Below are 13,699 nucleotides of genomic sequence, written 5' to 3' on the forward strand. Positions count from 1 at the left end.
AATTTCTTTACTGTCCAAGCCCCCAAGGTCTGGAACAGCCTGCCATCGGAGGTGGTTCAAGCACCTACATTGAACACGTTCAAGAGCAAATTGGCTGCTTATCTTGCTGGGATCCTATGACCCCAGCTGGCTTCCTGCCCCTGGGGCAGGGGGCTGGACTTGATGATCTTCTGAGGTCCCTTCCAGCCCTAATGTCTATGTAATCTATGAAATCTGATGGCATCTGTATGAGAAGGGTTGTGGGGCTGGTCTCCGCTCTGTTCTTTGTGGACATACACTCCCATCCTATAGCCTGGCATGCATACAGCTAAGAGGCCAGGGGTTGAACATACCCTAGAGGTTGAATATATCCTTAGGTGGGGGCCTGGATCAGGCTGGGGTGCCATGGAGCCGGCACCCCCAGCCACATGGGTCTCCAGAACAGGGTTCTCTCTAAGCTGCACAGCATGCATGATCACGCAGGTGTGCTCATGCTGTGCTGCCAGGAGTGCCTGCGTGGCCGCACATGCCACACAGCTTAGAGGGAACGCTGCTTTGAAACTCAGTCAGGTCCCTCAGCCAGAAGTGTTATTGCTACCCTAGTTTCTTTCCAGGTATAGCAGAGGACTCTGCTCTTGCTCCCAGGGGTTGATGTTGGAGAATAGAGCTGCCTTGAGGGACTAAGGCCTGCAGGCCCCTCACCTTCCCTGAGCTCTCACCAGCTGAATGCTGCTACAGTTTTGCTCAGATCAGGCACTAATCCAGCTCCACCTGTACGATCCCCACCCCAGTGCACCAGCTACAATTCATCCCCCAAACTAGCTCCTGGTCAAGCCTAGCCTCCTTGACAGGATGAGACTGAGGGCCCAGAGCACCCTGTGCTGCCAGTCTGAATCAAACCCAGGCCTGCCCAGGGTCTGGGTGGTCACAACTCAGACGGAACATTTTTGAGCTGCTGCATTGGGAGTGCTGGACCCCAAGGGCACCATGAACCAGATCTGGCACCCCCAAAAACATCCCTTCCCCTGCACTGTGCAGTGTTCTGCGGCGAGTCTCCCATCTCTCTCTCATTTCTTGTAGAAACAACTTAATTGTCACTGGGAAACCCAAGACTGCACAGCCCAGCGCTCAGGGCAGATGTGACAGATCAAGGTCTGTTTCTTGCTCCACTGAGTATTTAATTATTTCTACAAAGGGGCATGGCTACCACAGCAGAGAGGAAGGATGCCCACCCCAGAAGGTCATACAGCTGGTGGCCGTCACTTGCACATGGGATATGGGAGGCCTAAGCTCTAGTCCATGCTCCAAGCCAGGCAGAGCAGAGACCTCAGAGCGGGTCTGCCATCTCCCAGGCAGATCCCATCCCCTGGAGAGGGTGGTATCCATCTAGTCATTGTGAGGAAGAAACATGCAGGAACAGATGTCTACCCCATTACAGCATCCGTGGTTAGGAGTCCCCAGGGAAGCTAGGACTGCTATGGAGCAGAGCTTCCCACTCTCCACAGCATCCCAACAGCAGCTGAGGCAGCTTCTACACTATTTGGTGACTATAGCTGTGTTGCCAGGCCCAGACTCCATCCATCCTGGGTAATTCCAGTCTACCAGTGGAAATCCAACAATGGAAGGTCAACATGCACCAATGCAAAGTGCTGGGCCTAGGGAAGGGTAATCCAGAGTACAAATACAGAATGGGAGGTAACTGGCTGGGTGACAGGATTACTGAGAAGAACCTGGGGGCTTTGATGGATCACAGACTCAACAGGTTCAATGTGATGCAGTTGTAAAAAAAGTTAATTCAAGTTTAGGCTGCGACAACAGGAGTATTAGGTATAAAACAAGAGACAAGATGGTGTCGCTGTACTCAGTGCTGATTAGGCCTCATCTAGGGTTCTGTGTGTAGTTCTGGCCTCCACATTTTAAGGAGGATGGTTGCGTTTACATGTTCATTAATGCGCCAAAGTTACTGCAAATTTAATTTAGTACTTGCTTAATGAAGTACTAAGTTACAACTACAGTTACTGTGCAGTAGTGCCAGCAAATGCCTTTTTAGTTTTAGTGACGCTACTGTGCAGTAACCTAATAATACTGAGCAGTAGCGTATTAGCGCTGTCTGTGCTGTGACACACTACTGCACAATGTTGTTAGGCTACTGTGCATTAAGCACCATATGTAGATGCAGCCTATGTGGACAATTTAGAGAGGGTCTAGAGGAAAGCAACAAAAAAAGAGGGGTTGGAAGGCAAGCCAAATGAGGAAAGTACTGATTCTCAACCAAGGTGTTGCAACACTCTGGGGAGCCTTGAGATCCTTCCAAGGGTGCCATGCTATGCTAGCACTGCTAGGTGTACACACATGGTTCACAAGATAAACCAAGAGATTTCAAAAAGAAATCCACAGTGTCAAAACAATCCTGCCCTGTTGTGGGCTTTCTAAGTCCTTTGCAACAGAAGAATTGCTCTATTGTTTGTCTGTAAAGAAGTGAAAACTAGGAGCTGGAACTTTCTGAGGAGTACCTTGAATTTAAAAAAGGCTGAGAACCACTAGAGGAAGGGTTGAGAGGATTGGGCATGCTTAGGTTGCAGAAAAAAGCAATTAAGTGGGAGCCATGGTAGCAGTTCTCAAATATCTGAATGACTGCCATAAAGAAGAAGAACAACTTTTCTCCCTTGTTGCAGAGAGCAGGATGCATAGCAATGGCTTCAAGTTATGGTACAGCAGATTTATATTGGATATCAGGAAAAATCTTCTGCATTGCTAGAAGAGGCAGTGGGATGGACTGCCCAGGGAAGCTGTGGAATCTCCTTCACTGGATGTTTTTAAAAAGAGGTTAGGTAAGCACTGGTCAGGGCTGGGTGAGGAGTGAGTGGCGTGCCTGCATTCCGGCACAGGGTTGGCCCACATGACCCATCCATCCCAGACTCTACGAGCAGGAACACACACACAGGATGCAGCTTCCAGTGGGAATGCGGGGCAGGGGGGCACTGGCTTGGGTGGGTGGCATGGGTGGTCAGCAGAGCTGGTCTTTATGCCCTCCACCCTCCTCTGCTTTATTTGTGACTCAAAGGAGCATGAGTGACTCGTGCCTCCTGAATCTAGGGGGGGCACCCACAGAAGCCACCAACAGTGGCGGCTGTCAGGGGGGAACCGGTCCTACTGACAGCATGTGCTGGCTGTCAGGGGGCACCGTCCCCATCGGGGGGGGACGTGCACCCCCATTCACCCCCTACCAGTCGCCTATGTGAAGGAGGCAGCTCTGCTCCTGCCTGCAGCTCACCCCAAGCCCTCACTCCACTGCAGGTTGCTCCTGTCTCTCTCTGGCACAGGCTGAGTACTTAATGGTATGCAGATGTTCCTGGCTCCGAAGCAAAAGGTGGGGGGTGGGACTGTGTCTGTGCTGGAATGCACTCTTACTTCTCCATCTCCCTGCAAAGCTGACAGGCTTCCTGCAGCAGTGGGGAGAAGAAAGGGAAGGCTGCCTGGCTTGGAGCCATTACCCAAGGCTCTCCTGGATGGGCTGAGCTCTGAGACCCTGCTGGTGGTGTTCTGCCTTCCATGGCGTTGCTGGGCTCAGGCTTGCTGGGGGCACACAGAGAGTGGATTCACGTCCAAGGTGAGGGGAGGACCACCCCAAATCAGGGCCTCTTATCCCAGAGGAAGGGCGTTGGGCTTGGATTAGGACCCTGCAGCCAGCACTCATGCTGAAAGGGGGCAGTTCACCATGTCTCCTGTCAGAAAATGCTGATTTGTCAAGACCAAATGTTTTGTGGAGACTGCCCCAGTCCCAGCAGGGCGAGTGGAACAGGGGTGGGCTGGAGCCTGCAGTGCAATGACCAGCCACAGGTCAGGGCACTCCTAGGGAGGCTGGAGACACAGGCACAAGTCCCTGCTCTGCCTGTATACAGCAGGGGCTGGCACTTGGCACTCTCACCATCAGGCTTTCAGCTGCTCCAGAGCAAACCTCCCCCAGCCTCTCCAACTGGAGCCATTCTGCTTTAAGTAATTACAGAGGCCCTGGAGCTGGGCCTCATACACCCTGGGTGAGCACCTGGCTTCCTGACCCCACCACTATGTTATTTATACTAAGTGGAGCAGATGGGGTGAGAGGGTCATCTCTCCTGAATTTTAGGGTCAGGGCATGCTGTCAATTGCTGTCAGCACGTGTGTGAAAAGGGTACCTTGAAGAGCTGGTGGGCATAGATGTCATTCATATCAATGTTGATCATCTTCAGCATGTTCTTGATCTCCTTGAAGCACATCTTGTTGTCTTTGTCCTTGTCAGCCTGGCGCAGGATGTCATGGATCCAGATGCAGAAGAGGTTAAGGAAAGCACCTTCAATGAACTCACCAGCTCCAGCTCCCCACCGCTGCCTGCCCTCCCCACTCCTTATACCCACACCCACACCTCCAGATCAGTCCGTGCCAAGGAGCCAGCTGCCAGGCTGTTGAAATGAGCTGCCACGAGCCAGTTCACTCCATAGAGGACTCCCTTCTACTGAAGCCTTTTCTGCCATGGAGCTAAGTTCTGCCATAAGGACTGGCTCCAAAACTGACTGCAGCCCATGGAGTTTGCATAGGCTTCAGTCAGGGCCTGAATAATCTATGATGGGACCGGAGTAGACTCATCTCCCCTTTCTACCTCCCAAAAGCTATAACTATTTCCCCACTCCCCAACACCCTCCCAGCCTTGTGATGCTTTAGCTGATTTAACTGCAGGGGCTGGTGCTCACACCCAGCTTGTACAATCAGAAACACAGTTCCTATATGCCAGAAAGGGACTTTCCTGTATTACTGGCATGTGCCCAGGAAAAAACCCTGGGGGTCTGAAGACATCAGGCTGGTGACCCTGAGGGCTGGAAGACTGGTGAAAAGGGGAGACCCATTGAGGCATGCTTTTGTATGCCCTGTTGCATGGCCATGGAGCAGGACAACAGTGAAGGACAGACTGGGAGATTTCCATCCACTCAGCTGGAAAGGATATTGGTCAAGCTTCTCTCTCTGGCTCATGGCTTTCACTTTGGCCATCAGTTTGTTCAGGCCCCGCACCCACGTCTGGGCCTCCTCCTCACGCTGGGCAGCCAAATCCAGGTTCTTCCGCTTGCCCTTGAAGACAATGGTGAAGCAGTGCTTCTCAGGGAAGGAGCTGCCATATTTGCGGAGGCCCTCGGATTGGTAGCCCTCACGCACACCTTCAATGTGCATGATGGAGACTGCAAGAGAAGAGAGCTAGTGGAAGAGGGATGGGCCTGGCATTCTGTGCTGGACACTCACATCTGGGCTTGGGCTCCTCTTCCCGGGTTAATAGGGACTTGCTGGGGCAGAGGGGCCTATGTTTCCAGCTTGCAATTTACTGAGAACCTTTCAGAACCTGCTGATGGGTCAGTGGCTCCTGGCATCAGAAGGGCCCCAAGAGGCACCACTGAGCAGACTGTATCAGCTGGCCTCTTGACTCTACTGCTGGGAACCTAGGCGGACTGGATATTCTTGGTGGGATGGAGGCGTGGGAGAGATCCCTCAAGAGGTTTGCAAATGACAAACAATGTTGCTGCCCTGGTGCAATCCCTTCCCCACCCCTCCAACCCATACAGTTATCTATGGGTATGGGCATCCGATCAATTGACTCCGGGGGCAAAAGCAAGTGGTGATTTACACCATATCAGCAGCTCCATGAACAATCTTATCCCATGGTAAATGGAAAGTGAACTGCAGTAGCTTAGCCCTCAATAAAAGAGCAGTTTAGCTTCCACTTAACACAGGGCATGTCTGCACTTCACCTTACAGTGACATTGCTACAGCACCGTGCTAATGGTGCACAGGTAGATTTCACCGCTGTAGCAGCACATTGTAATGGGGAAGTGGCGTAGCTGGCGATCACGCGTAGACCTGCATGATCCCTACAATGCCATAGCATGCCGTACAGTGACATATCACATCACTATGTCACCATACAGTGACATGTAGATGCGCCTACAGAGTAAGAGATGCACACGAGCACTTACTGTGGAATAAAAGCTGCACAGTAAAGCTCTGTGGAAAGGTGCTGAGCCTCAGGGCTATCTCATGTGTCCTGTTCCCTCCCTGGCCTGAAGCTGGGTGGGTTAACCAGTTTGGCTACAAGAAGAACAGTTTCTTTCCCCTCCCCAGGAAAGCTAGAGGTGCACACACCCTTCCTGAAGCTCAGGCCCGACTCTCCTGCTGGAGCTTGTTCCCCTGGTTGCTTCTATAGTCTGGAAACTACAGCCAAGCAACACCTTCTTGGCTGCTTATTTGACCCGTGTTTGAACTTTGAGCCTTTTGAAGCCCGTTACCACCCAAAACCAGCTGGGAGGAAGGACTCCACTCCCGGCTCACCCTACATGCCAGCTACATCAAGGAACAGCTGAGCAGAAACTGAAACTTGCTGGGTTTGAGCTTTCACTGTTGACCAAACCAGGCCCACAAAAGCTAGATTTATGGCAGTTCCCATGGCCGGGACTTCAGGGGTTCGGTACTCTTAACTGAGCAGTTTAGCACCCAGTGTATCCCCACTGTGGCACACTCTCGAAATTCAGGGCCCATGGGGCAAACCTGGGACAGCACATGGGTTCTGCTAGGGACAGTGCAAAACAGACTGGCTCCATGCTGCTTTGAACTTGAGCTAGTCAGGACCCATCAGCTCAGCCCTGTGCTCTGGGATTGGTTGGGAAGTCATGCCCAGCAGCACCAATGAGCCCGATCCATCTCCACCTCTCACCTCCACAACGTATGGTCATGGGAGTGCTTCACCAAAGTGACTTCTTTTCCCCCCTCAACCACACTGCCAAGGGCAGCATTTTCAATGGGGCTCAACAAATTGAAGGACTTAGTCCTATCCTCCTGGGTAGAATTTTAACAAGGGTCTTGCCCATCTCGCCCAGCTTCAACCTGCTTACTCTACAGAGGGAGCCCCTAATACCGTGAGATGCTGAGCAACCTCCACTGCCTAGGACCTCGAAGGATCTCATTCCAAAGGGCCAGATTTTCACAAGACCTCTGCCCACTGGGTGCTAGTTTCTCTGAAGCCTTGGCCCTGACTGTTGAAAGAGCACCTGCATGGGCTAATGGACATCATTCTGCTGATTTTATCAATGCCCATTGCAGGGATGACACCAGGGGAGTTGCCTTTCCACCAGTTTCCTGGGTGACTGACCTGAGATCTGTATTGTATTTCACGCTCTCATTCATATTACATTAACTGGTTATGGCATTTAGTCATGGATATTAGCAAATGGTTCTCACCCCCATTAGACCCAATGCACCCCTCCACAGACACAAGGCACCCCTCTAACTAAGGCTAGCTCTTAGTTATTTTTTGACTACATAAAAATAATAAAGCAATTTTCCTGATGCAAAGTCAAGAAGACCACAACAGGGCAGAATGTGTTTAAACCTATAGGTTCTTATTTGAAATCTCCAAGTTGATTTTGTGAATCACGTTTACACACCTAAAGAGCTAACATTGTGTGGCACCCCACAGCACCCCTGAAAGAATCTCAAGGCACCCCAAGGTACTACAGCACCCTGGTTAAGAACTACTGATCTGCGTTCCTTTGCTGCATTCACTGTGGGGCTCTTAATGCCAAAAGAATGCAGCTGCAGCCAGGAGACTTCGGAGAAAAGCAACAAGCACACAGCAAGGAGGCAGTACTTCTGAAGGACCAAGTCCTTCATCAGGCAAATGCTTCTACAGGCATCCAACTTCATGCTCCCAAATGCGTCACTGCAAGGAAAGGGTCTGTGCCTGGCTGTGGGGTGGGAAGAGGCCTACTGTATGTGGCACTGGGGAACAGCTGTGCCCCATGGCAATAACCTACTGGACCCAAGCACAGAAAATGTAATCCAGCTCTCTGGAAGGTATCTTCTCAGTGAGCCCTCAGGCTGTGGGCTAGGCTGCTGGGGAAGTCCAAACCCTGAGCTGGGATGCCAGAAATCAAGGGCACCGCTTTTGGTCTGCACCCAGCATGCTGGGCTCTGTGGAAAATTGGATCCTGGATGAACCAAGTGCAGTAGGATGTCCAGCAGGAAGAGCCTGGCCCTGACAAAAGGGGCCAGGGACACACAAGAGCTGTGTTTAAATCCAACTCCCCTCATTCTAATCCTGGGCCAGATAGAGGTCCTATGAGCAAAGAATTTGGTATCCCTGACAGAGACAGTGCTCCACTCCGCTGTAACGCAGCATGAAAACTGAGCTGCGCATCTGCATGTATTTGGGGTGGGTGATGTCTTGCTTGGTCCAGAAATCAAACCAGAACACATCTGCCAAGAGATGCTAAAAAAGGAAGTTATGGTGAGGACAAAAGGGGGTTGTGATAGCATGGAGAGCCCTAAACAGAGAGGTGTAGACAACCCTTGGCAAATCTGCTGGCTGACTCTGACCCTCTGCCAGGAAGGCAGTGGTGATGGAAGCCTGGAGTTGAGAGCTCTGTGCTGCTTGTCACCCTGGAGGTCATGCCCCTAGGCTTGTTCTAGGCCTGTCATTTGATTTCGCTGAATAGCAATGGGAATCTGGAAAGGAGTGAGTGCTGGGTCCTGGTGTGGCTGTGGTTCTAGGCACTGAGACAAGGCTCCAGGTTGTGCGGTGTCATGAGGAGCACTGGGTTCTGAGATTTTTGGCACAGAAGTCGATCTTTGTTCTAAGCTGTTTTCCTGCTTATGTTGGATTCTGGCTTCTAGATTGGAGGAGTTTGTTGTTCTGGGTGCTGCATTTGGGGAAGCTTGGCTTTTGAATCCTAGGGTGGTGTAGTGAGCCCTGTGCTTGGGGTTCCCCATTCTGTGTTGGAGAGGGCTGATTCGCAGATTCTGTATGGTGCTTCCCCCAAGCTGTGACTTACAGATCTGCTTGGAATGAGCCCGCTGAAAGCGGCTCTCAAACCAGATGGTCATCCCATCCTCCTGCAGGCGGTATAGCCGTTCCTTCTGCCCCCTGTGTGACTTGATCTTCCACAGGAGGGAACCCTTCAGCATCACCTTGATATCTTCATCTTCTGTCAGACCTGTGTGAGCAAAACAACGGAATCCGTCAGCTCTCCAAAGCCAGCAGTCCCTGCTGCCAGGGTAGTCACTCAGGGCTACCACTCAGCTACATTCCTCAGCTGCCCCAGCCCCTGGGTAAAAGGTGGACAGGCTTCTGATCATGCCTGTCAATGCTTTGTTTTGTGCTAGGGGAATCCAGGCCCTGATCAATGAATGGACTCCAGCTAACCAGCACGTGCAACATCCAGGCAAAAACCCAGACCCACCTGCTCCAGGAAGCCCAGGCTTCAACTTCCCCAGCTAAAAAAATTCTCCTTTATCTAGGAGAACTAGATAAGAACTAGGTTTTATCCCCTTGGAGGAGACACCACCAGTGAGTGACAAGATTGTCCACAAGTTCACTCACACCAGACTAGAGGGCCTCACAACGGTATTTGACACCCATAACAGGGTCATCTGGGCTGCCAGAGCCAGGCTATTGGCAAGGCTCTGGACCCAGTGTCAGTGGATACAAGATCTACTCTTGGCTCTACCAGCATCTTGTGGGCCCTCAGACCAAAAGCAGCCACTCAGGCTCTCAGATACTTTCTGGCCCTTCAAGGTTGCTTCCAAACACTAAGGCATTGAAAAGCAGTGATTTTGGAAAGAGCAGCATTGGCTGCACCTCCCCAAGGGATAACAAGTTGCAGTCAGGGAGTGAAAAACACTAGGTCCAAAGGCAGGGCTCTCCGTCCACACCCACCTGGCTCCTGGGCACCACTGCAGTTTGCAAGCACAGCTCTATTCATGCCCACCTTGAGCAAACAGTGATTTTGCACACGAAGCACCAAACAAGCTGCTGGCCTGGAGGCTGGTTAGAGATAAATACAGAGCATGCTAGGCTTGAGCCTGCTCCTGACTTAATTGTCTCCCCAGCAGTGACCAATTCTCTTCTGGGAGCCGCCAGGCTGGCAGCAAACCACAGACCACAAACCACAAAGGGATGGCATGCATGCAACCAGGGGGGACTAGGGCCTTCCTCAGGGCAGCTCTCCTCAAGCTTCCAGTGCCAATCTGCAATCTGACTGGGGCAGGGCTCCATGAAAGGAGCCAGGTCTGCTGCCCTTTCCCCAAGGAGTTCAGAGAAGGAGCAATAAACCATAAAAAGGAAGCTGCATTGAGTGTTTGTGGGTGAGCGGGATCCAGGACTCTTGGGTTCCAGTTCTACTTAACCCTCACAGCCAGGGAAACCAATGTGCTGAGATCTCTGGAAAATCAAGCCCTAGAGGCCTGACTTTACTGCGCTACTGCATCTCCCCTCAATTTCAGCTGGCAACTCTGCTCCAGCTCCTCATCCATGCAAGGGGTCGCTCCTGACCTCACCAGGGTGCCCTGAGGCTGCCTCGAAAAGCCCTTGATCATCCATGGGGGAAATGATGCTGTTGCAGTTTAAAGAGCCATTCTATTTCACAAGGGGCAAAGCTGGTTTCTTGGGCCTTGTGGAGAGTCACTGTCCATCTAAATTACTACTATAAACTTTCTGCATAGCCTCTATCCGTATTACGGTTGTGATGGGAAATCCTGGGCTCATCTGATCCCAGCAGTCTTTCCTGCCCAAGTGCAGGGTGCTAGACCCGATGATCTGCAAGGTCCCTTCCAGACCCTATAAAACTATGGCAGAGTTGCAGTTGCTGTGAGATACTGTCTCTGAGGCCTGAAGTATGCCCGAGTGTCTGGTATGTGCTCCCCCACAACACACACTGAGAAAATAAGAGAAGGAGCTGGCAGGGCAGGTGCTGGCTGAGAGCAGATCTTCCCAAGCAGGGGGTCATACAGAAAACGAGATGTAATCTCAACCCAGTACATCAAGTCACCAGCTGTACGCAGCTCTCCAAAGCAGCAGTGGCTGCAGTAACAGCCAACCACAATTCAACCTTGTCCCTGAGCCATTGCCCCTTTTTAAGACCCCAGATCACACAGGGATACATCCAGTGTTCCAGGAATACCGAAGACAGCCTTAAAGGGACACTCGTTTTGAGCCTCTAATCTAGTTTTGCCAGGATTCAAAAACCTGCTGGCTACTTGATTTGAAATGAGAGGAGCTTGTGGGGGTGGGGAAGGGAAGCAGGGATTTGCTGATGCCTGACTGCACTGGGATTTGGGTGCCAACTCCTTTGGGTTCCTCTGACATCCCCAGCCCCAGCTCCTCCCTCATGGAACAGCAATGGGAAGTGCCATGTATCCAAGTCAGAACAGGGGAGGCAGGAAGCGAGGCTAGAGAAATAAGATTCATAGACTGTAAGGCTGGAACGGACCTTGGAAGATCATCGAGTCCAGCCCCCAAGGTCAGCCTAAGCAGCCCAGCTTTACTTCCCATGTGCAGAGAGATGCTCAGATAAGTGAGAGTCACATCTGTTTTAGGCTGAACCTTCCAACAGCAGCAGCACCTGCAGGTGCCGCTCATAACACAGGGGAGGAAGGGGCTTGGGAAGAAATGGGCTTTCCCTGGACAGTGGGGCTGGTTCCTCTCTAAGGCTGGTGGAAAGTAGAAGTAAGAGGACTGAGCAAACAGAATGACACCAGGGTATAAAGAGGCAGGCAGTGGACAAACAGGCCCAGAAAGTCCTTAATTAAATTTAAAAATATGGAAATTACAGAGCCACGGAAAATCCTTCCACAGCCTCCAGAGGAAAGGAGCCAGAAACCAAGTGTAAATTCAGTTTTCATCACCTCCTTTGCAACAAACCCTCATACACAGAATGGAAATCCGGACACCACTCCCTGGGAGTGTGAGGCTGTCCAGCATGACACTGGCACAGCCACCCCCGACAACAGCCCCAGTGCCCTCAGCTGTGTCCCCTGCTCTCAGCACAGCGCAGCCAGCTGAACTGTAGGAAGGAGTCAAGAGCCAAACTGACTTGCTCTGGACCTAAGCCTACTCCCACTTCAGCTGTGGAAACATCTCCATTGACCTTAGCAGCATGGGGTCAAGTGCTCAGCATGGAATTCCTTTGCTCACAGGCCTCTGTAGAGGCTTTGGCTGATTTCAGAAACAGGGAGGATGTTTGAGCCACAAACAAACCCAACCCTCCTGAAACCATGCTGCAGAGGGGGAGTGAATGCCTTCTACTTTGGTGTACCCAGACCCAGCTACCAAGCTGACCCCTGCAGGCCCAGCCTCAGGAGGCCCCATGGGGGACACTGGGCAGAAGATACTGTCCCAGGCCCTTCTGGCAGCATTTGGATGCATCAGTCAGTCACTCTACCCTTTGATCCTTATCTGTCTCCCTCCTCCCCAGAGAGGATGGCTCTCAGGTCTGGCTGATGACAAACATGCCTCACTTCCAGTCCAGACACTGGCCACTGCATTGATCCTCCACATTCCTGAGCCAGCATGCTCCCTCCAGGGAAGAATGGGCTTGTCCACTCCCTCCAGCTTCCCCAATCTCTAGAACTAACCTCTTGCTATATATGCCCACATTCCCTTCTCCTTTCCATGCCACCAAGTCCCAGAAGGACAGGACGGGCAGGAGGAATCGGCTAAGTACAGGTTTTGGAGGAGGCTAACAATGTTCCAGCTGTTACTCAGGGCAGCTTGGTAGCCAGAACAGGTCCCCAGGTGGTCTGGCTGTAAGCATACCATGGTTTGGGATGGTCTCCCCCAGAGGGGCTAACCAACTTCACCCACTTGCAATGATATAACCACACGGATGTCACTAGGCAGGTGTCAGCTGTTCCCACATACAACCTGCCCTGCCGCAGAACAGGACCAGCCGGGGGCCAGACTGACAGAGACCTGCACTCGCTGCCACCAACAGAGGCCAGATAGTCAATGAAGTTTCAGCCAGGTCTTGCCTGAGCAAGTCAGTTCCCTCACATGCTTCCAAAAATCCCACTTTGGCACTGCCAAGCTGTACCCTTTGGCTTAAACACCTTGGTACGTCTGGGCCCTCATGCACAGCTCAGGTTTGTTGCCTCCAGGTCTCTTGCTTTTAGCTTCTTTCCACGCACTTCTACCTGAAAACAGCTGACAAGGCTCCTGCACGATTAATATACATGCACACACAGATGCAGCTAATCCCTGCATTCCTGAGCTAAACTGAACCTTGTTGCAAAGTAAATACCTCACAGCAGTGCAGCACGCAGCCTGCAGAGCCCTGCAGCTAAGTGCAAGGGGCAGTGCTAGTAAGCAGGCCATAGTTTCTCAGCTCCTAACTCAGACTGCTGATGGCTTGTATCAGGCAGGCCATTGCATTTGGTGGCTCAATTTCACCCAGGGAAGGGGATGTGGCAACTGATCATCACTTACAGGAGAGTATTACCAGGAGCTCAGAAGCCTGCCACCCTAGTATTCTGTATGCTACAACCCCGGCCATGAGTCCTTGCTGAGCTAAGATCTATACACACACCATCCTTACCCTCAAAATCTTACCCTCAGTGATTCATTCAGGCCCCAGGGAATGGATGGTAGGGCTGAGACTGCAGCTCAGCTCTCCCAGGTGCCCATCCTCTACCCACTCCACTGCACAGCTTCCTTTGCTGTGTTTGGCAGGCATCCTGGCCTTCACCTCAGCAGGCTGGCTTTTACACTTGACAGCATATGCCCAGGCTACAGGCAAGCCAGCCCCTGGCCTGAGAGTCCTGCTACTCCCTGTCCAGATTTGCCAAAACACTGCCCTCCCTGCACTGTGCCCAGGGCCCAGGGCCTAGGCAGCACTGCCTCCCACAGTAGGCTTAGACTGCCTACAGAAAA

At 51.9% G+C, this 13,699-nt stretch overlaps 1 protein-coding gene across 1 annotated transcript in view; it reads right to left on the reverse strand.

Moving 5' to 3' along the window:
• The window catches only part of PLCD3 (phospholipase C delta 3), a 69,538-nt gene that overhangs the window by 16,934 nt on the left and 38,905 nt on the right, over positions 1–13,699 (reverse strand). The window contains exons 3-5 of the mRNA XM_019553495.1: positions 8,826–8,987; positions 4,958–5,186; positions 4,155–4,284 (exon numbers count right to left, since the gene is read on the reverse strand). Coding sequence (XP_019409040.1) covers positions 4,155–4,284; positions 4,958–5,186; positions 8,826–8,987 — 521 coding nt within the window. The remainder of the gene's footprint in view (positions 1–4,154; positions 4,285–4,957; positions 5,187–8,825; positions 8,988–13,699) is intronic.

This window comes from Crocodylus porosus, unplaced genomic scaffold (genome assembly GCF_001723895.1).
Source record: "Crocodylus porosus isolate Cpor-Errol unplaced genomic scaffold, CroPor_comp1, whole genome shotgun sequence".
NCBI lineage: Eukaryota > Metazoa > Chordata > Crocodylia > Crocodylidae > Crocodylus > Crocodylus porosus.